Genomic DNA, 26,063 nt, shown 5'->3' on the forward strand with positions numbered 1-26,063 from the left:
GCTAACAGGAAGTGGAATAATGAGGACGGATTGAGGCGCAGGAATTGGCGAACAGCAGCGAGTTCAAACATTGACCCTTACAGCCGTTGCAACAGTTCCCTCTGAAACAGGTAACGTGAACGGACTGTAACTTTAGTGCGCGTAAACGTTCATCCAGGTGTTCTTCTGCACGTCGTCTCTGTTTGCGGTGGTCTGTTTCCACGTCTCGTGGGCTCCTCGCGGCTTTGTATCGGCTCAGACAGCTCAGACATGGCTCAGTGTGCTTACATTACTGAACAGCAGACCAGGGACAGACAAAAACACCAAAGCAGTACTTTATTGCAGCTCAGGTGAGGCTGGATGTGCTCAAATAGCCTCAGGTATGTGTGCTGTGGTACTGTTCCTCGGGTGTCATATATACGTCTTGTCTGCAGCTCTGAGACTTTTACAGAAGCTTTTGAAATGGGTTTCATCACACACCTGGATGTAAACTCACCTGTGATTACCTTCAATAGTGTAATCAATAGTGAGGAAGGGTGAAACAGCAGAAGGGAAAAGAGGGCGGTACCCAGTCACCGCTCAATTTGTTACTGTATAATCTAGGGTTTCTATTCATCCTTCTTGTTCCTGTGCTCACGGGTTAACGCAAAGAAACTCACCTTACTGAAGGTGTAGTATCTGTATAGTGGAGGTAAAGAAACGGTAGGATGCTCCTCATCCTCTTAATGTTCTTTACAGGTGGAACAAGCAGCCTGCCACCAGTGTATGAAGAAGAGCCGAAGGCAGCTATGGTGAGTAAAAACACTGCAGACAGTGTCTTGATCTTCTGTGTAGGTTACCCAAAACTTTCAGGAGGACCAAAGTCTGTCTAGAAGGAAGCCTAATCATCTCGCAGCCATCCTGGTAACGGTTTCAGGCTCATATTTTGAAGACTCATATCAATTGCTGTTATTTTTAAGGCTGTTCTTGGTTCCTAACATCCTATATTTAAATTAAATTCATCCAAAAAGTACGCAAAGTTGTTGCCTTCTGTCTGTAGTTAAACTTGGACAGAGGGCGTTCATATTTGCAGCTCCCGCCTCCCGGAGAAGTCACTAAATGTTTCCCTTACCTTTAAACTATCGTTTATCGTTACGACAGAAACCATTCATGAGCATTAAAAACATAAAGTTGAATAATAAAGTGGTAACATGAGACAGAAGTACAAAGACGAGACAAGTGTATAAAAGTATGTTCTGCTACTTCTACTGCCATCTATATTCTCATTGATTTCAGTTTTGCATTATTTGAGCGCAATCTCTATCGCTCTTTCTCTCTCATTTAATATTTGTATATGGGTGTCTTATTTCTTTCTCCTCTTTAATAAAAGCAAAACAATTATTTAATTAAGCTGGGACAGCTGATGTATCTTCATTGTGCTTAGTTTAGCGCTGCACATTAAAGTAATACAGGCCAAACCGGTCTTGTCACTTCTGCTTTCCTCCTCTTTGCTTCAGTCTTCAACGGTGGATCTCAAGACAAAGGAGGAGAAGGATGCAGAGCTGGACAAGCGAATTGAAGCTCTGAGGAAGAAGAATGAAGCTCTGATGAAGAGGTACCAGGTATGGAAAGATTTTACACACTACATGTATCTTTAATACTAGAATCTTGATGTTGATAACTGTCATCACCGAAGAATGATGACATCCCCAGAATGTCTCAAAACACAACGATTCACTTCTACATAAAAGCAGCTTGTTTTACCACATTAGTCAAAGATTATGTGGCCAAAAGCCAAGACAAATTAGGACTGTTGTTAAAAAATATTTCAACAACTTTTTTTTTTTTTTTTTTTTTTACAAGTTTGCTTTAATGAACTCGAGCTTGAAATACCTTAAAATCTTAAGTGGCCTTTATAAACATTAAGTGGAGCCACTCATGCTGTGTGCGCCCCCAAAAGCCCTGTTTTTGTTTGTTTTAAAAATCGTTTCAAACCATTTATCTCTTCTGAATTTATTTATTCACGGCAAGCAGCCAACACTTTCAAGTTGAATTGAACTCACTGCGTTTTGATCTTATTTGTTGGGATGTTGAGGTGATTTTTCAGGATTTACTGCTACTTGTTTCTATTTTTTAAGGAATTTTTCACTTCATGAAGCTGAATGAGCAACATGGTCTCATCAAAAGATTTGGGAGCTGTTTAATAAGTTAAATAGTTGTCATCATCTTATTTCATTAGATTTGTAGCCACTAAAATATGATGAGAAACGTTTAGAAAACCATATTTTTCTTTTCAGGTCTCAGATAAGATACAACCACAGCTTCTCTTGAGCTTCACATGTACAGACTGAGAAATTTAAAAAAAAAAGTGTCTGAAGGATGAAACACAATATCATCAGTTCAGAGCGATTAAAATAATTTTCTTTTTAATTGGAAAATAGATGCTCTTTTCTCATTTTCTGTCCTATTCCCTTTGCGCATTGCATTGTGGGAGAAAAGTGTCCATCAGCTGCACACGGATGGCTACTTGACTTAATCTTCTTACTTTTGTCGTATGAACACAGAACACACCCCAGACCTGTTTGTCTTTGGTGCGTTTATTAAGCATTAGTCTCACTGGGCTCCTCTATTTATTTATTTTTAACAGGAAATAGAGGAAGATAAGAAGAAAGCAGAGCAGGAGGGCATTGCGGTGACTACACCTCGTAAGCCCCGCCCCCATGAGCCGAAGATGGAGAAAGAAAACTTCACTGTCACAGTCGACCTTTCTAAAGCAACAGGGGTGAGAGATCAAGTCGAACTGAACATCCTTTGTGTGGTGGTGCCGGTTCAGATTATGTTGTTCTTCCATCACTATCATTTATAAAGCATTTTTAACCTACAACAACAAACCGACCAAAGTGCTGTACAGTCAAACCGAGTAAGAGATAAAAGCATCTGAAACAGGATACGTGCGTGTAGCATTTCAGACAGATAAAATGGAAAATAAAAATGAATCCGTAAACTGGAAGCCAGCAAAGAGAGGCGAGCTGCTTTCGCCCGCTCGCACTAGATAAAAATCAAAGCAAAGTGTACTGGTGCAGATCTGGCGTCAGAACAGAAGGAAAGTGTGTTGTGGGCAGGTGCCAGACTCTAACTGGGCCACATATGTGGGAACTTCAGTCACCATTACACACAGCTATTTTTCTTTTTTATTGGATTTTCTGGGATTAAAAATTATAAAATATATATTTCACTTCTTTGACACAAAGTAGTGATGGGAGACGTTTATCTGTTTTTAATCGTGGCAGGAATTCCTACTGATTACAAATCTGTAAAGGTCATTTTCCTCTAACACTCTTCTGCTGGCACCTTGCTTTCAAAGGCCTGAAGTACTAAGCCTAGGATGGCTGGAGGGAACAGTGAAGCAGCGGGCATAAAATAAGAGCACAGCACACACTAAAAATACCCAAAGTTACCCTGTGAGAGTTCATGAGATGAGTTTTCTCTTTAATGTGTTAATCCATTCATGCAGCTCTGCTGGGCAAAAATGGGATTTTAAAAAAGCATGTTGGGAAATTGTCTTGAAACCGAGCTGAGATGATTGTACCTGCTGTACTAACATAATGTTGTTAACTGCAGATGTTTGTGCAGAATGAACTTTAGCCAGCTTATTAAAGTACCCGACCATGCCGGAGAGCTATCTGTGTAATCGGTTTATCCAGCTCTTTCTGCTCGGTATGCAGATCATCTGTTTGTTAGCTCTATCCTTTTCTCCTGCAGACAAACAGGATTTAAGCGTGCCTTGTGAACACAAATTGGGCAAACGCCGTGGATACATTTGTCTGAAAAGGAGAAAGATGGATGGATGTAGCCATAGCGACATTGACTCTGATTTTTCTGAAGCCTGCATTTTGGCTGCCAGGATGTTGGGGGTTTGTTGTTTGTTTGTTTTTTGCTTGTTTTTGCGCCAAAGGTGTCCTCCTTTGGGGTAAAAAGAGTGCAAAAAAAAGCTTTCCAAGCTGATCATGCACCAGAAAAATGCCCAATAATTAGTAGCAGAGTAATAATAATTGAATTGGCCTCATGGACACATGGACGGGTGAACTATCCAGAGACTAGATTTCATACCGGTCTGTAAACATGTTTGCTTTTCCTGTAAAGGTGTCATTTTAACACAGGGACTCACTTTAGGGTGCAGCCTCAAGTGGTCAGTAGAGGAACTGCAGGGAAAAACCTGCATGTAATTTATGTAACTGAAACATGAGGTCTGGAACAATATGGCAAACCACAACAACATCATGATTCTTTTAGAGCTGCATTCATGGCCCATTGGTTAAAATCAATGGGCCATATCCCATATTCACCCCCCCCCCCCCCCCTCCTCCTCCCCCCATTAGCGGTTTAGTTTGCCACGTTTCTAATTAGTCTCCTGTGGGCTGAAGAAGCTGCTGGTAAGCAGATCCAGGGGGGATACAGGTGTAAGAGTGGAGTGAGCGCCTGCTGAGATCCAGATTGCCTCAGAAAAGACTACCGATCACTGCCGGCACCTAGATTTCAAACTGAAAAGGTTATAAGACAAAAAAAAAGGTCTGGAGAACAGCAGGGGGCTGCCTGCTCCACACGAGCGCCTGTCTGACTGGTTAAAGGGTTAATCTGGGCCCATTAGTCTGTTGGACCTTTTCTGAAGAGGCCTTTGAAAACCTGATGAACGACTATGGCCTCTTTCTGTCTCATAACTCAGCCTCTCAGAGTTCATCATGTTGTAGCTCTTTGCATAATCCATAGCGCAGATTAGTCTTTAATGAATGTGACGTTCATTAGATCAACGAGACGGACTTGAATTTGTAACTGTAAGAGTTGAGCTGTTCCATTTCCTGCGTTGAAGACATTATTTGTTATTCGAAGATGATGTGTTGTTATAATCGTCACCCTGTTAGTCCCTTTATATCCTAAAAATTACGACATGCTATTGCTTGCAATTTTTTGAAATGGTCTTGAAATATTAACATTCCTGACAATACTGAAAAAAGTAATTGCATAATAATAATATAATGTATTATATTATGAATCACCATTATTACATAATATTAATAATGGTGATTAAAGGCAATGAATGTCATTCTCCTTCTTTTCCAATGAGCTGCTGTCAAGCTATGTAATTTAAAGTGTGAATAAAATACGGCTTTATCTGACTTCTTATGAGCTCTACTGCTGATAAGTATCTTTTTAACTCATTTAACTCAGTTTTTTTTTTGACAAATCTAAATAGAAAACTTCAATTTACACCATAAATCAACCGAACCTTTATTTTCTTTTGCCATGCGCTGTAACTCTTCTAGAACCACAAAAATCCAAAATGTATCCAAAACAGATTTTTCCCTCACTTGTCTGTTGGAAGTTAGATCTTATAATTTATTGGTAGCCAAATATAACTTATAGGTGTAACTAATATGATCTATAAGTTGTTATTGATCCACATTATAACAGGTTAAAATGGACAGTTAGGTGTTTTGATTAGTCAAAGAATCAGAAATAAGGGTGGTGTTTTTAAACTACCACATATGTCATGTTGAGCCTCCTCCAGCAGCTGACTGAAATAGTAACTAAGGTGCTGTTAAAAACACTCCGTCCACAGTGAAAGTCTGTGTGTGTGCTGCTTACAGGAGAAGAGAGTTGTGAACGAATGGAGACCGGCAACTCCTCGCGGCCGGAAACCATCAGAGGAGAGCGACAGCCACAGAGGGCAGAGTGATGGCCGCAGCCCCCCCAGGAGGACCGGGTCTGGGCGAATGGGTCGGGGAGGTCAGAGAGGAGGTGGTGGTGGTGGTGGAGGTGGAGGACAAGTAGGACAAGGAGTAGGAGGTGTGGGCGGAGGTCGCCAAGACAGGAGAGACCGGGAACCGAGAACACCCAGAGATGGAGAGCCTGGTGAGGCAGGAGGCCATGGACGCAGAGGAGGAAGGAGAGGAGGAGGAAGAGGAGGAGGAGGAGGAGGAGGAGGAGGAGGAGGAGAAGGGACACCAGGAGGAATGGACAGGAAATCCAAGGTGGGTGAGGATGAACTGTTTGAGGGAGGTTTTCACACAGGATGCAGCTGCATGCTGCATGATGCGAGACACTGAAGATAATGCATTTAGAGTGTGACTGTGTGGTATACATGGTAGTGCGATTACCTGAAGTCATGTATCAATGAAGTCTCATGGGGCTTAGCTTAATTTATTAACTGTTAAAGTCCATTCAGAGGTTTAAGAATATGTCACATTTGTTGTCATATATTAAAAAATTCATATTAAAGGGAAATAATAAACGAAAGATCTATAATCTATAAATGATCTATAAACCGAGCTAATCCATATCCAGTTGTGTGTCTTGTTTAAATTCGAGTGCACGACCGGTGAATGTTCAAAGCTGCTTCTGTTCTTGTGCTTTAAGCACCGACTGTTGAGTTTGTTTAAAACAGGAGCTGGGATGATTTCAGTGTGTAGAAAAAACATGATACAAAGAATTTACATGTGTATGTAACATCTACAAAAGTATTGCTGTAGCCACGGCACGTGTTCTAACTTTGGTCCCAGACAGTTTAATTTTTTAACACAGAAGTACTAAAACTGGGATTTTTTGCGAAAATACTGCAGAAAAAATGTATTTTGGCTCAAAAATCTGCTGCAGTTACTTCCTGGTGGAGGACTTTGTAACATGGACGATGCAGTCATTTTCCAGTATTGTTAAAACTGTTGTAACACTAACATCCTGTTCAATAATAACTCAAATGTCACAAACTTCCTGACAGGAATGGGAGGAGAAGAGACGACAGAACATTGAGAAGATGAATGAAGAAATGGAGAGGATAGCAGAGTATGAGAGAGGACAGCGGGTATGGAAGTCACTGTTTCTTCAGCTGCCATGTGTCGTAGCGGGTTTGATTTCTGGATATGGATTTTACAGACAAAGCTCTGAAAGACAAAAACTATCAACATTATAATAAAACTTTAATAACCACTTATTTTTATTGGAGTTTAATTTGCTTAATATAGCAGAGATGTGTGTAGATGCATCAATTGTTGGATTGTTATGACTGTACACACACCAGATGTGTTTATTTATCCTCTTAAATTAACATAAATTTCCCATAAGATCAAGTGTTATGAAGCTAACCGTCTCTGCTTTGGTCTCACATTTAAATCGTGTGGTTCTTCTGCGCAGTATTTTTGTTTGTTTTGCTTTTTTAAAATCATTTTTTAGCGAGGAACTAGCCTGAGCTGAACAGAGTCGTTCCATTTCACAGCAGGATGGAGACAAACCGACCCGTAACTTCCTGGATGACCCGAGACGTTCAGGTCCAGCCCCGGACACGGACCGCAAGGAGGGCAGCCGGAGACATGTCCGAAACTGGGGGGGACTGGACTTTGACAATGTGAAGACAGGGTCTGAGCTGGAAAAAGAGTGGACCGTGAGTACTTCTTTGGGTGGTTCTGTTTATGAGCATTACCTCTGTCTTTATTTAAACTCCTGTGGCTGAATTATTTACTCTGACTTCTGTGCAGAGCCGGAGACCTGGTCCCAAAGGCTCTATGGATATGACGATGTCTATGACCGGCCGGGAAAGAGCAGAGTACCTGCGCTGGAAGAAGGAGCGTGAGCAGATAGATGAGGAGAGATTAGCACGCCATCGTAACGCCACAGGCCAGTGGAGACGAGAGTGGGACGCACAGAAGACGGACAACATGTAAGAGTCTTTCTTTTAAACGTAAACTAAGATCCCATAATTCAAACTGCAGAACAAAAAGATGCCAGGAAGTCTTAAGGCAGCCTCTGCACATCAGTTCATCCATCGAGTCACTTTGATAGAGCATTGAGGGGGCAGGAGCCCAAGCAGAGAAACTCAGACCTCCTTCTCCCCAGCCACCTCCTCGAGCTTATCAAAGGCCTCTGCAGAGCTCTTAGATAAAACTGTGGCAAAGAAATGGATCAAAAACCGTTCAGAGTCTGAGAGTCGGCACAGTATTGAAGTGGAAGATGCTAACAATCTCAAGGAGAGGTGACCAGAAACCTGACAGTGACTTTGGAGCTTCAGAAGTCATCTGCAGAGTTTAGAGACTGAGCCCGAGGGACGATTGTCTCAGCAGGACTCCATCAATCAGCCCTTCACAGCAGAGCAGCTGGACAACCTGCTCGGACTTTATCAGATGGAATTGAAAGGAGATGCTTCTCAGTGGCAGGAGCGCCGTTCAAGGGAGAATAAATGCAGCAAAGTAGGTTAGAGTGTAGTGAGCCACAGCATTCATGAGGCTTCAGGACCAGTCTGACTGTCCTTGGTTGGTCCTGCAAAAGTCCAGACTCAGAAACCCTCATTGAATATCTGTGTTGTGTAGTAGTAGTCTGTAGTGTCTGAAATAGTGCCGCTTATGTTGGGTTTACTAAAGCTGTGCAAAGAACTTTAGTGACTTTACAAAGATGGAGGGGGAGGAAGAGGAAGCACGATGGAAGGCATCTGCTGGGATAAAGATGGCGACAGACTGACGTGGCAGAGAGGACGCTAACGTTTGATGTGTGTGTAACCCTGTGGCTGTTTTCACAGGTTCAAAGAGGACCCATATGCGGCCACTGAGGGTATCCCATCAGAGGGCGGCAGGAGAGGCAAGTACACACAGACGCACGCACACCCATCGCATGCTGTTGCACAACACAGCAGCTGACCCTCGATCCACCTCCATGCCACGCCTTCGCTCGTCTGACACGATGTCACTCTGCTGTGTTGATGTACACACGTCAAACACCCCACTCTGTAGAGGCAACGCAGTCGCCCTCCTGAGTAATTAAGCTCGTTATGTAAATGCTCGCCGTGTTTCCCCGGAGTCCAGATTAAGCTTGGAGTTAAGCCGCGGTCGTTCTGTTCCGAGGAGTCCTGATTTCCTTTATTGTGCTAACTGACTTTGACCAACCCGACCAAAGCTCGGTGCATGTTTATTTTATTTTTCAAAGGACTGAAGACTTTATTTAACTAGGCAGAGATTTTAATGGTCTTTACTTAGTAGCAAGATAAACGATGTTTAGAGTTGCAGTGAGTGTTTATGTCAAAACCTTATTTCACAGATAATGTTTTTGGTGTGTGTGTGTTTGTGTGGCAGACGTAGTGTAACGTGTTTGTGTGTCCTCTCTGCAGCGCGGGGGCATAACTCTCGTACAGAGCCTCGGGGCAGGGCCTCAGGTTAGACCACAGCATGGGCCTGAGTCTGAGTGTGTCTGTGTGAAGCAGCTGCACCCAAAACCAGCCTCACCCCTAACTCACATGCCCGACTCACCCTCATGATGGCGCAGCCCTTAATGGTGTTATAATGACAATCAGCTTAGTCCACTATTGATACCAGCGTTTAATTCCACTTTTTTTTAGCTCATGTTAAGACCCGGGGCCTGTAACATTCATCTTTTTCTTATCAGGTTTCACTCCTTAAGACGAGGGAAGAGCCGACTGTAGTTACAGCTGCAGTATGCAGGGTCCAGTTATGTGAACAGGTCGTTGAATACAGGCATTCCTGCAGAAAGGTCGAGGCTTAGGTGCCCTGTTTAAAGATTATAGGACTGTTATAGTAGTGTGTCATCGTTTAATGAACGTTAAGAAGCAATACAGTTGGATCTTAAGGATCTTTCTGTTATTGATTCACCAAGGAAAGATTATTATTATTATTATTATTTTAAACTAAAGTCTCTCATACTGCCTGAAATGGAAAAGCACAGGATCCCCTTTGGGAATGTTATTAGGGCTGTGCGATATGACCAAAATCTCATATCCCGATATAAGAATTCTATCGTCCGATAACGATATAAATCACAAAAATGTAACATTTTCTGTAAATTCTGTGAATCTCGGGCAGCTCGACTTGCGTGACGCGTTTCCAGCTGCGCGTCATGTAGCTGGAGTCGAGTGTTTTAACCGACGCATGAAACGATACATTTTTTTAAACATAAGTTGTAACGGCGCCGTTTTCTTTGAGTATTTATTACACGGCGTGCTGCGGGGAAAAGCCTGTTCTAACGTTTGAGTCTAAGGTTTATTTTTTTAGCACCTGGCGGCTATTTTTTTTACTTCTCATCCGTAGATAATTTGCTCTTTCACGTGATTCAGTTTATTTTGAAAAGTATCAACAGGATCTTGAGCTTTATTGTGAAAGGTTTATGTGGAACATAAACAAGTGGACACGCGAAGGTGTTACCGTCGTTGTTGCTAACCGCGACACATAAAAACAGGCGCTTGTCCGTCTGTAGTGTGGTTATATAAAATATAAGAGAAAGAGAGAACTTTAAGAAATTAATATAGCCACTACAGTGACCATCAAAATGATGAAAAAATATTGCCGTAAACAGTTTATTTTGCGACACCACGAAACAAACGATAGCGTAAAATGAAACGATAGACGTTTTTATATCGTCATCCGATATATATCGTTATATCGAACAGCCCTAAATGTTATTTTTCCAGAGAACTGATTGGTCAGTATGCAGTAATTACCGTGTCCCACCTCCTTAACCTGGAGTTAAACCGGAAGTAAACATGCTTCATGTTACAGGCCCCAGAAAGTCCAAACCAAAGGCAAACTGTCTTCATTCAAAGCACTGAAATTAGGAAAATTGTGTATAACTGTGAGAATTAAGCAACAGTAGCAAATTATGTTTTTAATTTTAAATGGCGGTTAATCTTGAGTCTTTGGAAATATCCAAATACTTTGAATCTGTGTCTCAGTTTAACCTTCAGAGACCCTGATGTAAATTCTGACTGCTCTCATCTCTAAAATCACAGACGTTGTGACAGCTCGGAGAGGTTTGCCTTTGTGTGAGCAGCTCTAATCTTTCTCTAACGCTTCAGATGCTCCCGCCTGCACACACAGCGACCTCAGGATGTCCACCAGTGTTTGTGGATGGTCCTCAGTTTTTGAGCTTTGGCTTTGGCTGCGTTCATGTCTTCACTGTGATTTATCCTTCAGTCCTCTTCAGTCTTGTCGCCTACATCCTTTGTCTCCTCACTGATCCCTTCTTTTCATTTGTACTTGTATCTGTCTCTTTCTGACCTTTTAATGACATCCTCTCCTCTCTCCCTGTTGAGCTCTTATCCTCCTCCCTCGTCTGAGCTTTTGGTCTCTGACCTTCTCCTCATGTCCTCTGCTCTTCTTCCCTCTCTGACTCTTTTTTTCAAATTTCCACATTTATTTTTTCTATTGAGGTCATTCCATAAAAAAATCAGCCACATCTTAAAAAAAGGGAACACATGACCACCCCCAAATCAGCCTTTTTTTCTTTTTTTCTTCTTTCCTTTGTCTTTTAATATGCAACACATTAAAAATTTGCCTTTAAATTGACTTTGAAAGATGATTGAAAAATGATTTTTTTTCCTCCTTCATGTCTCCATTAGCTGCTCACCTAATCAACACCTTTCTTTCACCTTCTCTACAACATCTTTTTTCTTTCACTCAAATTCCCAGTTGTAACTCTAAAGGAGTCCAAACGAGGTGGCTTTAAAATTTGGATGTTCTCAGTTTTACTCGTAGTATTTCCTCATGCCTCTTCTCGTCTTTATCTTAGAAATCTTTTCTTTCTCTCTTGATATGATTGATGGCTTTCTCAGAGCCATCAATAATAATCATAATACACATCTGGCGTCGTCCCAGAGCTCAGACGCACTCTGCAGCTGACCCAGCGGGACAGCTGCTGTCACGCAAGTTATGACGTTAACTCGCAGACCGCAGCGGAGGCAGAAGAATCGGTGGAGGCAGTTTTTATTGAAATGTTTTTAACATTATAAGATCGACTTTTACATGCCTGGATACTTTCCAACAGACAGCCAGTGGCATAAAGACATGTTAATGACACAACGTGTGCCCCCTCTCCATTTTGAATTTTTATTTCTTACTTTAAAAAAACACTCCTGTGCCTCACTTTTGAGCAGTGATGATGAAACATCCATCACCTGCTTTCTGCTTTTTTAGTCTAAACATCACAGCAGTTCATAGTTTGATTCATACTCACCATCGATGTCTCCTTAGATGACAGTAAGCGACCTCCGAAAGCGCCGACATTCGGCGACTTCCTGTCCCAGGGCAGGACCCAGGGGCCGAGGGGCGACCGGAGCAGAGGGAGGGGCCGAGGACAGAAGCAGAGCTACAGGTAAAACTTTTCTCACCATCAGCTGACAGATCCATTTATTTTACTTTTTAATGTAATTCTTCATCACAAAGCTGTTCTGCAGTGAAGTCTGAAACACTAAAATGACTTTTAAACTAGTTGTACTGTTGATACTTTCTAGAGACTGTCAGTGAATATTAATATTTTTTTAAGAAATGTTCCTCATTTTCCTTTTTAATAAACATTTTAGCTCTTGTTGAGAATTGTGATGGTTTTTGGTGTATTTCTCACGCTAATGCGATGTCCACTGAAGCTTTTATTTTGAAACTTTTCACAGCATGCATGACAACCGCTGGGAGGGAGAGAAGGAAGAGGAGAAGGAGGAAAAGGAAAAGGAGGAGAAGGAAAAGGAAAAGGAGGACAAGACGAAGAAAGAAGAGAAGAGTAAAAAGAAAGATAAGGAAGAAGAGAAATCTAAATCTCCCACAGTACAGAAGGTAACGGGTTCATCTGGACTTCTATGAATAATAAAGTATCTGTCATGCTGAGCTTTACTTCAGAGAAATGGATCCTTTTTCTCTTTGTGAGGTGTAAATTTTTTTTAGTTTCTGAAATGAGACATGAGAGCCGGTGCCTTAAATGCTCCTGCCGCTTTAATCAAACATCCAAAATAAAGCATTTGTTGCAGGATTTAAAATAAATAAATAAATAAATGTTTGTTTCTTTGTTTCCATCTTTCCTTAGGTGGAGGAGAAGAATGGAGAAGGAGAGGATGATGATGAATGGGAGGATGCCAGTGACGATGGGGATTATGAGGTGGTGAGCGACTCGGAGCAAGACTCCAAAGGCGACGAGAAGAAGGACATCGGAAAGGAGAAGCAAGCAAAGAGCAAAGAGTCCTCCCCAAAAACTCCCAAACCTCGTTCTCGTCAGACATCAGCAGGAAGCCCCAAAGATCAGCGGACTCCCAGGCCAAAGGTCCACATCCCGCCCCCAGCGGCCGCTCAGGAGTCCCCCGAGGGAGGCAAACCCCTCAGCCCCTTCTCCCCGCTGGACGGCCACAAGCCTGTGTCAGACTGGGGGGAGGAGATGGAGTTGATGTCACCCAGGAGCAGCATGGGAGGCGAGAGCCCGCCGAAACCCTCCAGCGTTGATTCCAGCCCCCCACAGAAGAAGGAGGAGGAGGAGCAGCAGGAGGAAGAGATCAAGAGCCAAGCTGCCAGCTCCAGTGAACCTGCCGAGTCACAGAGCGAGGAGCACGCAGGTAGATAGTTACCCCACACTGAGACCATAACAGGGAATTATTGTAGCAATTTTCTGAAGCTGCTGCACATGTGCTACACCAGTGTTAACATCAAATAATACCCCAGGTGGCTTAAACTCAATAAATCTGATAAATAACGTGGATTTATCAGCTAATAATGCAATAACATTTTTTTGAAAACTATTTGTTAAAGTTAGCATTTGTGCAGAGCTATAAAGAGAAGAATCATTGATGCAATTTTACGTGTGTTAATGAGAAATCGCAGAGGAGCTGAAATGTAGGATGGAGAGCTGTGTTAGACCCTTAGCGGAGGAGAGAAACAGCACTCCAAGAATCCTGAATGTAAAGCTTACGGAGCGTTTTGCATGTCCAGAAGGAGGCCCGGGACATGCTGGAGAGATCACATCTCTCGGCTGGTTTAGGAACGCCTCGGTGTCTCCCTCTTCCAGCCTCTGGTCGACTATATAAGCGGCAGAAAATGAAGCATTTTTACTGTGTTCACAGCAGAGCCGTTGAGACACTTCAGTTAATGCAAATATTAACTTAGCGAGCTTAAACTGGGAGCTTGTAAAGCTTCAAATGCTGCAGAAGCGATTGACATTGTCTTTATTTCTTTGCTTCGGGCTTTAATGTTGTTCTGAAGGCTGAACTTTTACTTTTGTGTCAAGTTGGTGAACATTTCTCCCAGTAAGTCTGCAGAAGTGTCTCAACATAGCACTTTGTGCCCATTTAAGCTCTCTGTTCTCCTGCAGGAAGTCCTGCAGCATGTCTCCCTCCTGCACAGGGAGGATGCTGCTGCACCTGTGACCCGTAGTGCTCAGCGTTTCTCAGAGACCTTTAGGGATGGTTACGTAACTTTTTGTTATTTATGGAAAAAAACGGCTCGTTAGAAATAATTTTAACATTAAGGAAGGTCACTTTCTGCTTTTAATCTGTTAAATGGACAGCCTTCAGATTTTCCCTTTGTTTCTGTCAAAGATTCAGTCAGTGAGGGGAAAATATTCACACCTCTCTCTTATTTTCTTACCTTGTCTCTTCTGATTTCTCTTTTTCTACCTCCGCCCCAACACCTCTCTGTTCTCTCCTTTTTGTTTCCTCCCCTCATCTCCTCTTCTCTGCATCCTCGGTGCTCAGCCGTTGATGTTTCGTCTCCTCCGGAAAAAGCTGAAATCCAGGAAATCCAGGAGATCCAGGTGATGGTGTCAGAACCTGATTCGGCTCCTAAAGACTCACCTACTGCACTGCCATCTGACCCCGCCCCCTGTGAGGTGAAGGTGGACGAGGATACGCCTCCAGCCCCGTCACAAGGTAATAAAAAAAATTAACCCCTCAACATAAAACGCACCAGGCTGTTTTCATCCACTGCACCCTGAACTTTTCTAGGACTCGCCCAACAGGCGTGTGTGAGAGTGTAATATCTGGACGCTGTATTAGGGCGTTAGCTGTCCTACATGTTCTGTCCACGCAGCTGCTTCACCAAAACTACACAGAGCTTTTCCGATGGTGTAAACACATGTGAGAAATGACGGCTATGGAAAATATTCCAACCTGATTCTCCTGAAAATGTTTAAAACTCACATGTGGAAATTGTCTGCAGCCACGTTTGTGACGCTTGTATCTTATTGACATTTATCAGTGTGCAGAAAACTCAAAGAACATCTGACCCTGAGGCGCTACAAGAGTATTTGGAGATTTTCAGCTAATAATTTTTTTTTTTACTTAAAGCTACAGTCGCACTAAGCCAACAGTGGTTGAGGACATTACCATGAGCTAAATGTCAGCCGTGTCCAACGAGCTTGTGATGTTGTTGCTTTTGAAATCGTTGCTTCGAAGATGGCGACCAGGTCTGCGAGTGCTCGTGGTCAGTTGCATCAGCACGATGATAAGGCGGTCTGCCATCATTCAGCTCAGCTTGCCAGGAAATTGGGTAAAATCTGTAATTACACGCAGTCCTTTTGTCATTAATGCAGCAAGTAACTGGTTAATTTTGCTGCAAAACTCAGGAACACTCCGGAAACTTGCTGTGATATTCAATATAACCTGAAAACAACCAGCTGGCAGAAAGTTGAGTCCTCTGTTGCAGATGAGCCCAGACTGATTCAGAGGAGTTTGCAAACCTTCACCGGTCTGTATGAGAGTGACTGCAGCTGTCTGCAGACGGGTTCCTCCTGCCAGCCGACCCCTGCAGTCACCTTTTGATTGAAGCTGGTCACCCAGAGGTTGAGGATGCAACATCAGTGGATCAACCAGGCTACAGTTTTTTCCAGGCACATAAAAGTTGCAGTCTTATGTTTATTCTAGTGTGACTGAGACAAAAACAAAGACGTGCACAAATTAAAATCACTGGTTATTTCTGCTGCTTTAATTGATCCTAAATGAAGAACCAGAACATTAGAACATTTATTATGGTTTGTTTTTTCATTAATCTTTCATTAGTATTTCGCTTTGTGGATTTTCTCATTTAAATTCAGATTTCGTTGTTTCAAAATGTTTTTGAGGTTTATTTTTTATGAGTTTCTAGGATAATACAGAGCAACTGGAAAGACGAAGTCAATTATTAATACTTCAGTCTTAATAAATATCAAAAAATATCCTTCACATGCTGGGTGTATTGGTTTATTTTATTTAGTTAATACAACATATAATTTCAGTCATTTTTACATGTTTTCTCTAAAGCTTAGTTTCTATTATATTTAACTAAAAAGTACTTTCTTTAGAGAGTAGAAACATTACACGCTGACAGTCCTGTGGTATAGTGAGGATCAGCAAACCAGCAGCCGCTCTAATCCTCCTGATGCAGCTGGATTAATCCAGGTGCTTCTAATCTCCCGCTTGAACTAACCCAGCGCCGCTTTGCAGTTCAGCTCATTTTGAGCTAAATTTTAACTGATGTTAATCTCGATTCAAGTAACGCCTCCAAAACCTGCAGAATTTTTGGCTTCTCACCCAACAACAGCTGATTGGATGCAAGCTGGGTCCTGCAGTTTATTTATCGCTAATTGATGAGACTCCGCTGTAAGGATTTAAAGGCTGAGTCGAGAGCACTACAGGGCAGGATTTTTACTTCATCATAGCTGCAGTTATTTTATCTTCCTTGTGACAATAAAATGGAGGAATTAATGTTGTGGATGTAATGAAAGTATAGGAAACAGGAAACCGTGCACACATCAAAGGAGCGGAGGAGAACGTAGCACCACGCTGAAGGACACGGTGTTGCTGAACATCTTTATTTCCCTCCAGATTGCCTTTGAGCATAAGCTTTTATTTCATTCTGAATCGAGCCTTGTTGCCTTTTTCTCTCCGACAGCAGACAAACCCGAGTCCCCGCCCGCCCCCTCCGTCCTGGAAGCTGAAGCAAGCTCGCCTGAATCTTCAGTAGAAAAAGAAGATGACGCGCCGCCTGCCGAGAGCGACGCCGCTCCGACAGCAGAAACGCAGCCGTCATCAGAGCAGCCGTCCTCAGAGCAGCCGTCCTCAGGTGCGGTCCTTATCACTGACTTTGAGACGGTGGCTTACTGTAAATCCCCTGCGCACCTCTAACGCCTCCTCACGCTGTGCTCCTGCTTCTTTTTTTTTTTTTTTGTGCTTTTTTTGTGATTGTGCTGGTTTTCGTTTCCCTCATGGTGTGGCTCTCTCACTCTTTTTGTCTTCATTCCCTTATAAATAAATCATGACGGGAGCTGTTTGGTGGCCTGACAAACCCAAAGATAGCTTTAGACGCTGCTTTTTAAAAAATCTGACCTGCAGTGCTACCGCCTCCTTCAACCGATCAGGACCCACTTCCTGTTTTAAAACTCCTCCCGGCTGTCTTCCTGCTCCTCCTCTGATGGACTGAAACTTTTAACTCCACCTCCTTTGTTGGATGCACTCCCCGTGTGCTGTTCCTCCTCCTCTTCCTGTTCTTCTCCAGCATGTAAAACCTTTTGTTTTCCTTGTTTTTATGGCTGTAATGAAATTGCTGCTGCTTGATGCACTGCCTGCATTACCAAACCTTTTACTGTCTCCTCCTCTTATTTTTTTGTATTGATGTGAGCTGTTAATCATGTGATGAGATGATCAGAGTGCATTTGCTGTCTTGCCTGTTTTGCAGTTACACTCATGGCATCTGTGGAACCAGATCATTTCAGTTAAAAACACATTTTATAAGCAATCTAATTCAAAACATTCAAACTCATAAGTATCCGTTAACGTGCTGCTCAACCCATCAACAATCTCAGGAGGGAAATCTGAATAATTCAAGCCTCAGGCGCTGAGTTGTTGGTGAACGCTGTGAACAAATCTGGACTATAGATGGTACACAAGCTAAGAAGTTGGTGTCTCAGCCAACATGGAGGACATCTTGTATGTGAGCAGAGCCAAATGAGCTCCATTAAACTCTTTGAGGGTCTTCTTTGGGTAGTTTTTAGTGTAATAGCTTCGCCTGATCAGGTTTGCTCCGCGGTTTTACTTTAGACTAAAATATTGTGATAATTATTAGATTATTAGATGAATTATGTGCAAACATGCAGCTAAATCGTGCCTGCTTTGACTTTTTATGTGGTGCCTCTGAGAAAGATCCACGTTTAATGAATTAGTTAAATAGCTTCCACCTGTCATACACCATCAGGTCAGGGCTTTATCTTGATTCTTGCAGTACTGTAGGCGCTGTGCTGATGCTCATTTGTCTGCAGCTACACATTTGTTTCTTAAGCGATCTCCAAGGGTCTGTTTAATCTCTGTAAATAGGGGCAAGAGTGTTGTACCTTTCTTGTTTCCGTATGCAATCCATTTGCAGTATGTTGGACAATAATATTTTGCAGCCTTTGGTCACGTGCAGGCAAACGTTGAGATATATTTTTATGTATTTGCATTTGTAAACGATTCTGAAATCTTGATATTTGCTTCAAAACTCGTGGAAACCACAGACATGATACTTAAATCTGAGATGTCAGCAAAGGCAAAGATGATGATGTAAGAGGGGAAAAGTGGGGTAAAAAGTTTCTTTAAATCTTATTTTAGGGCAAAGTCATCGAACGTTTTAACCAGTTTTCATCTGATTGGTCAGGTGATTCTATACATGTGTTTTATTTTTATTTTTTTAAGTCCAAGTGACCACTGGAGTTAAAGTTAGGTTAGATATTGCTCTGAAATGAAAGTCCCTGGAGGCGTTTTAATTTTGAAATGAATAAACAGCCACATATGTATTCATTTACTTTTTAAAACATCTGCATTAGCCCAGAATTACACAATCCGTGCCTCCATACGACAAAGTTCCCCTCAGCCTTACTTATAATTTGTGTTTGGTCCTAATTAATCTCCATGAACATACATGGGACAAACTCAAGTATTCTGCTGATGGGTCATGTTTGAGATGGCACGGAGTAAATACTCCCAGTCTGGGATCCAATCAGCTATTTTCTGATGCTAATAAAACCTGATTAAAAAGCTGTTGTTATTAGTTTTTCTTTTTATTAATCTGCATCCATAAACCTGCCCCGAGGACAGAAATGGAAATCTTTCCCCAGATATCAGCCGGCTGCACTGAAAATTGGCCACTAACTCCAGAGGCCCGATCATCAGACTATCTGGGTTCTCAGATTATATCCTAATTACCACATGCTTAGCAAGTCTAATCTGCCCAACACAGATTGGAAACTGGAGAGTCGGTGTGACTCTGGGGTGCAAATGTGGCTTCGAGCTCTGATGGTTCCTTTTTGCCATGAATGTAGCTGAGTGCCTGCTTCACAACTGGTTTCTGTTCATGTTGCTCATCTCTGTTTAAACCAGCAGTTCTCAGACTGTGAGGCCGACCTTTTAATTTACTAAAACTGAATCGTGGATCTCTTTTTGTTCTGGTGTTGGACGTTGAAGAAAAAAGAGAACAACTGGTTTAAACTTTTCTTTTGTCTGTCTCTGAACAACACTCTGCTCCTTTATGCTCCTTTCCTTCATTCGTTGTGACACCCCTCATTACCGCTGGGGTTGATGGGAGCACTGAACTATAAGGCCAACCAGCCCTTATATAGGTGATAGCCCATAATATTACCACTTCATGGTGCCGTGAGTCATGCACCGCTGGGAAGAGGAGTCACTCATCGTGGTCTGAATCAATGTTTTTCACATTTCCGTCCGTTCGTCTGTTTTTCTGCACGCTGTGGTTTAAAAGTGAGCTAAGTGGATAAACCACAGGCTGGAGGAAGTCCAGTCATTAGCACTCTCCCTGTACCCATTTATCATGTGACCGGGGTGTTATCACTTTGGCAAATGGCAAAGCTTTAAATAATAAATATTTCCTTTTCTCTGGAACTGTCATAATATGGAAACAGAGTTTGAAGTCAGCGTGAGTTGGGCTTAAGTTCAGATGGCATGATAAAAGCTAGAAAGGCGATCTGTGGGCAGTTAATTGATTAATCTCATAAAGTAAAACCAGAGGAGAACCGAATAAAATGGTTCAAACTGAAGGAGGCCTGTTATGCTTTTCCTGTCGCATAAATCTTGATACGATCCGTTAATCTTAAAAATGGTAAAAATGTTGCAAAAATTGAGTTGCTTTTTTAGGTGTCATGTGACACCGTAGAAAGTATATGATCATGCTAGTCACAGAAGCTCCACCCATTTTTCTTATGCAGGGCGGCCAATCAGAAGAAAATTTCTTTAAAGGTGGTAGAAGCTAAACAGGTAAAATTAAAGTGTGAGTCATACTAAGCTTTTTTTATTAAAGTCCAGAAATAAACATGAGCTGCAAATAAGAATAGTTCCACTTGATGGAACCAAGATGCCAAGGCTTTAAAATAATAATAATAAAAATAATAATAATAATAATAATAATAATAATAATAACACACATATTCAACAACATTTAATTGATCTACTCTTAATGTATAAGTTAGGTTGTTGCCGCAAAGGATGATAAAAACAGCGGCCATTTAAAAAACAAAAACAAAGGTGAACTGAACTTTTGCTGGAGCAAATTTTGACCTTTAGTCTTTTATTTTTATAATTTTCTTTTTTTTATTTTAGTGAAGATTTGTTGCTTTTCTTTGTCATTTAATACGAATAAACCTACGTTTTTGACATTTGCAACAATTTTGACATTTGAATTTGAATTCCTCGATTCTTTTAAAATTAAATCAAAATGATTAACACAGAATATTAGTTGATAACAGCTGCTTGTGTGTTTTCTTTATCCAATTAGATCTGGGCCGTTTAAAAACAGACTCCAGTTAAATTTTTACCATTTGGACTGAGAACAGCAGTTTTAAAGGATCGCTGCTTTCCTTTTGTTCTGATATAAAAATCCACAGTAGCTGCATTTACACCTCTGATGACTCATTCGTGATAAACGGCACAAGTCAGATGAGCTCATGTGGGCTTTATGTGTCAGTGGTAGCGTGTGTGTGTGTGTGTGTTGGCGTTAGGGTGGAGATCAGGAAACTGGGGAAATTAGAGGCACAATTAAGCTTTTAAAGGCTTTTCAGAGGAAATGAGCTGCAGCCTGCTGGACAGATGATGGGCTGAAACAGTGGAGTCCGTTTGAAGTCTGATTGAATTAAATCGTGTGATGTTTCTGAGGCTCCAGTGTGGAGAGGCTGAATTGCGTGAATCACTCAAGTATTGGCAAACGCCAACATTAAAACACAAAGATATTGTTATAGCAGTGTTTGCAGAACAAGTCACGGACACAACATTAAGAGGCTGTTTTGCTCTCTTGCTAATGTTTATGGATTGTTGGAAAGAGTCACATGGCCGAGTGAAACCTCCCGTCTTCTAAAATTCTCAATCCTTTAAAACCTTTTTATCTATTAATGTTATTAAAAGTTAAAACAGTCCAATGTCAGGAGGTTTTAAAGTTCTGAACCGAATGTGAAGAAACGACTGCTCTGACTTTCTAGAAACATCTGTGTGTATTGTGTTGAAGAGATATCTACTGAAGTCGAGCTGTTTTTGTGCAGTGCCATCGTGCACCACAAGGTGACGCAGTAGGTCAGTTTAATGTTTTATTAAATTAAAATTGTAATATTTAAAGTTTAATAAAACCTCGTTAGGGAATGAAAAGATATATCAGAAGTTCCACCTGCAGCCTTCAAACCTCGCTGCTCATGAAACTATAGCAAAACTAAATATCGGCTCTTTAGCTTGCAGATACTTTAGCTGCCTTTACATTAGTACCAACTCGGATCGACTCGACTGGGATCGACTGGTTTTCCATTGCAATTGAGTACCTCCTAATATGCTTGGCCATTGTCATAGCAGCGCGTCAAAGCGTCCCACAATGTAATTAATATGTGACACGAATGCTACAGCAACAGTGGACGTCCAGGCAAGTATATTCAATTCAATTCAATTCAGTTTTATTTATATAGCGCCAAATCACAACAAAAGTCGCCTCAAGGCGCTTCATAGATACAGAGAAAAACCCAACAATCATATGACCCCCTATGAGCAAGCACTTTGGCGACAGTGGGAAGGAAAAACTCCCTTTTAACAGGAAGAAACCTCTGGCAGAACCAGGCTCAGGGAGGGGCGGCCATCTGCTGCGACCGGTTGGGGTGAGAGAAGGAAGACAGGATAAAGACATGCTGTGGAAGAGAGACAGAGGTTAATAACAGATATGATTCAATGCAGAGAGGTCTGTTAACACATAGTGAGTGAGAAAGGTGACTGGAAAGGAAAAACTCAATGCATCATGGGAATCCCCCGGCAGCCTACGTCTATTGCAGCATAACTAAGGGAGGATTCAGGGTCACCTGGTCCAGCCCTAACTATATGCTTTAGCAGAAAGTTTTAAGCCTAATCTTAAAAGTAGAGATAGTGTCTGTCTCCCGAATCCAAACTGGAAGCTGGTTCCACAGAAGAGGGGCCTGAAAACTGAAGGCTCTGCCTCCCATTCTACTTTTAAATACTCTAGGAACAACAAGTAGGCCTGCAGAGCGAGAGCGAAGTGTTCTAATAGGGTGATATGGTACTACAAGGTCATTAAGATAAGATGGGGCCTGATTATTTAAGACCTTGTATGTGAGGAGCAGGATTTTGAATTCAATTCTGGATTTAACAGGAAGCCAATGAAGGGAAGCCAAAACAGGAGAAATATGCTCTCTCTTTCTAGTCCCTGTCAGTACTCTTGCTGCAGCATTTTGGATTAACTGAAGGCTTTTCAGTGAGTTTTTGGACATCCTGATAATAATGAATTGCAGTAGTCCAGGTATATACCTGCTGCTCAGTCTGGCTTTTCGTTTGACTCGGGGACCATGGCGTTGTTTTTTTGTAGCCGTTTCCCTCGTTGCCCGGTTTTAAAAATGGCGGTTTTGATTTTCGTGAACGAGACGCTTTCATGACTCATCGAGTGACGCTGCTGACCAGACAATCAGCGGCATGCAGTCTGATGACGTCACATTTTAGCACTTGCTCGGATTGTTTGGAACCCGGGAGTAGGTACTAAATTGTACCGGGTACTATGACCTAATGGAAAACCCTGAAAACCGTGAACCATGGCGAGTCGTGATGAGTAGGTACTAATGGAAAAGGGGCTTTTGTGTGGTTCAAAATTTGTGTTATGTGATATTTGTTGATATGTTTAAAGCTAGTTTCCATTTTCCCATTGTGACCACAACTTTATTGACATCTGCAGCATGGGAGGGTGGTGCAGGACAGTGGTGGGAGTGACAGGTGGGCAATCATTCTCTCTGAGCCCCTCTTTGTTTGCAATGCCAATGGACAGGCTGACAGTTTAGGCCAGGTGGGAGTCTCTGCAGAGTGTGATGTTTGCAGATGACTTTATGACAGTAGGGAGCAGGTGGCGGTGTGCACAGGAGAGAAGAGGAATAAAAGTCAGAGGCAGGACAGAATAAATGTGTGCAGATGACAGTGAGGCAGGTGCAACGAGGAGAACACGTAGTGAAGTTAGGTTAGTTTCAATACCTGTGGTCAATCATCCACATCACAGGAGAGTGCTGGCCAGGTGGAGTGGGTGGAGATGCTTTGGATATGTGCAGAGGAGGGAAGGGAGCTGCCAGGCTGGAGGAAGAGAGAGAAGAATAATGGCTGTAGCGAAGGAGGTCATGCAGAGGGTTGGTGTGACAGAGGAGGATGGTAGAGAGCGTGGTGACCCTGAAAGAAGAAGAGGAGCATGAACTCATGACAGGAATGAGAAACGAGGAGGAAAAAGAGGTTTTACCGACTGTGTGTCTGTGCGGTGACATCATTTCCCGAGTGGTCGTTGCTCCATGGCATCAGCTGGAAGCAACATGAAAAATGAACTCGCTCGATATTAAAATGTATTAAACTGCCTCTCAGATTTAATTACTCATTAACTGAAAGCGCCGGGACGCCGTTCCGGATCTTTCCAGCCTACTTTAACCCCTTCCCTTATCTTTCCATCTCAGTGGGAAAGTGCCACGCCGGGGACGTGAAATACAACTGCTGTTTGTGACTCTGATCAGGATGCGTTCTGATCTGCTCTGTGAGGCTTTCTGCAGCTGCGAGAGTTCATATTGATCACCAGCTTCTGCGCATGTGATCATTTCTCTCATTGAGCCGCAGAGTGGCCGAATGCGCTCGGTGATGGCTGCAAATGTTCAGCCTTCATGGTCGTCTGAAGTGCGTTGGGTGAAAGGCACATTCTCTAGGCCACACACTTTTAAACATCCTCCTTTTGTTTGTATCAACAGACTGAAGCTGCAGCACGTCTGAGGATGGATGGATGGAGGAGGAGTTGGATGCATCACACTACTCATCCGTGACCACTGCATATCTATATTTGTTTTAAAAAGCAGGAAAAAAATGACTTCATCCATGATGAGGAGGTGGAGGAGGAGGAAGTGTGCATTGCCTCCACGGACCAACCTCTTCTTAGCGCTCTGAGCTGTGATCAAACACCCCCTCCCTTTGCTTCACCTCTCTCGCTGTAGTACTGAGACATCAAAAGTAAAATGTCCATCAGTGTCTTGGTTTAAAAATGGCGACTTCTCTCTACAGACTCGTTGTCTCCGCTCCGAGAGAACATCTGTGTTCGTGTGGAAAAGTCATTCTAACACTGCCCTGAGAGCCTCACAGAGGTCGTTTCTGCCTCAGAGATTCTGCTGAAGTTACAGACAGTAACGTGGATTACTTCACTGCCTGGATTACTTCACTGCATCCTTTTTGTCCAGCAGGCTCTCATCCCCATCGACGTCGACCTTATACAGCTTGTATAAGGTCGTCGTGGTCTCTGCTTTCAGGACCAGGAACCAGAATTTCTCCACGGGAAAAAGACAATCATTAACTTCCAACTTCCCCAGTGATTGATTGATTGGATTCATCCTATTAGCCGATTGTCTGCAAAATGAGGCGATTGCCGTCCTGTTCTGAGATAGTTACAGGAAACAAGAAAATGGTGATTGACACAGATATTGACCACGCTTGAACTGATATCCTGTAAGAGGATCTCAAGCACATTAATCAATGAAAAACAAATCTTTCCTCAATTTTATTTTCTTGATGCTGTTGAAATTAAAAAGGCAGGATTACAGCTGCCACACCCAGTTACTGCTGAGCTTTAAGCTGTTTGCTAAGCTCGCTTCTTTCCGATCACGTCACGCTGTAGTTTCACCGCTTCATTTTTAAAGGTGGCGCCACAGATGACGCAGATTTAATCAAATTTTAATTGATCATGTGATTCTAATTCAGCTCAGATTCAAACTCTGCTGTTCATCGGCTCATTTTGTGTCGAACAATATCGAACGTAACAATATCATGTAATGAGTTATTGTTTGTCGTAGATGGTGGCAGTAAAACGGCGCCCTTTTTACTCTAAGGACAGCATCTGTTTAGGTGTCAGGCACACCGGCTCGATCTGAATGGTGACGGCTTTTTAACTCTCTACTGCACACATAGTTACACCATTTGGGCGAAATGTTGGCGTTTTCCATCCATCCGTCCGTTTTCTGCCGCTTATCCGGGTTCGGGTCACAGGGGCAGCAGTCTGAGTAGACTTCAACTCATCCATGTTGACACCGTCATTCCCAAGCCAGCCAGTAGATTTTATCAAGTTTTTATCACTAAATATGACTTTTAATCAACACTTAAGCAAAGATTTGTTCTTTGAACTGCACAGTTTATGTGCAACAACATAAACAGTGTCTTTGAATTATTTGGGAAGTGCAGCATGAAATTCAGACACTTTTCATAAAGATTAATTTATTATGTGGATTCATTTTTGATCAAATCTAAAAACATAAAAACGTTGCTTCAGAATTCTGTGAAAATCACATTTTTGTGACATTTTTATCCTAAAGCTGAAGTTTGCTTGTCCTCAGAGGCAGCAGCCATCAGCAGTCTCTCTTCAGTCGTGTCACTATGAGCCTAACACAGTGCATTTGATCTGAGTTACGAAGAGATTCACATATTTGCAACACAGGAATGCACCGACTGCATAGTTGCGGTGTTGGTGCAGGCGTAAAGCAGAGGGGTGTTTAAAAGCCACAGCATCGAGCTGCCACGTCTTCATCTGCATTAAGCAGGAGTTTAGGTTTCTTTGTGCAAATCAGGAGCGTTCGCTCCAACAGGAAGTCTCTGGGAAGTCGTGGGAAATTGTGAAATTAACCCCTGTGAGTCTGTAATGAAGACCGCTTCAGCAGGCGTCGTCCTCCCTGGACTCGGTCCAGACGACTCGCAGGTCACACATCCCTTTTCTCTTTATCGTTCCATTCAAAGGCCATCAGTGAGTTTAAATATCAGGAGGTAAGGTGTGCAGTAGAGGGTTAAAGAAGAAACTCCCAACAAGTCCTCA

The 26,063-nt window shown here is 42.4% G+C and overlaps 1 protein-coding gene across 3 annotated transcripts; it reads left to right on the plus strand.

Moving 5' to 3' along the window:
* ccdc9 (coiled-coil domain containing 9) lies at positions 1 to 24,582 on the plus strand. 3 transcript variants are annotated; one of them, XM_087851225.1, is made up of 15 exons: positions 1 to 110; positions 718 to 770; positions 1,476 to 1,580; positions 2,606 to 2,740; positions 5,604 to 5,987; positions 6,731 to 6,814; positions 7,226 to 7,390; positions 7,485 to 7,666; positions 8,519 to 8,577; positions 11,976 to 12,096; positions 12,392 to 12,551; positions 12,799 to 13,318; positions 14,453 to 14,626; positions 16,626 to 16,796; positions 23,965 to 24,582. In XM_087851225.1, exons 2-15 carry the CDS (start codon positions 768 to 770, stop codon positions 23,967 to 23,969), a joined length of 2,268 nt encoding a protein of 755 aa, XP_087707351.1. In that variant the 5' UTR covers positions 1 to 110; positions 718 to 767; the 3' UTR covers positions 23,970 to 24,582. The 3 variants fall into 3 exon arrangements, with proteins under 3 accessions (XP_087707351.1, XP_087707350.1, XP_087707349.1); XM_087851224.1 differs by lacking the exon at positions 23,965 to 24,582 and having other exon boundaries at positions 12,392 to 12,553; positions 12,804 to 13,318; positions 16,626 to 18,838; XM_087851223.1 differs by lacking the exon at positions 23,965 to 24,582 and having other exon boundaries at positions 16,626 to 18,838.
* Positions 24,583 to 26,063: the final 1,481 nt, after the last annotated feature.

This window comes from Neolamprologus brichardi, chromosome 14 (assembly GCF_056152115.1).
Source record: "Neolamprologus brichardi isolate AB-2024 chromosome 14, ASM5615211v1, whole genome shotgun sequence".
NCBI classification, from domain to species: domain Eukaryota; kingdom Metazoa; phylum Chordata; class Actinopteri; order Cichliformes; family Cichlidae; genus Neolamprologus; species Neolamprologus brichardi.

Bases quoted from the DNA above. Each gene is read 5' to 3' on its own strand.
- ccdc9 (XM_087851223.1), top strand. The intron at 7,391-7,484 runs GTGAGTACTTCT...ACTTCTGTGCAG, and splicing joins AGCTGGAAAAAGAGTGGACC to AGCCGGAGACCTGGTCCCAA. The intron at 7,667-8,518 runs GTAAGAGTCTTT...CTGTTTTCACAG, and splicing joins GCACAGAAGACGGACAACAT to GTTCAAAGAGGACCCATATG.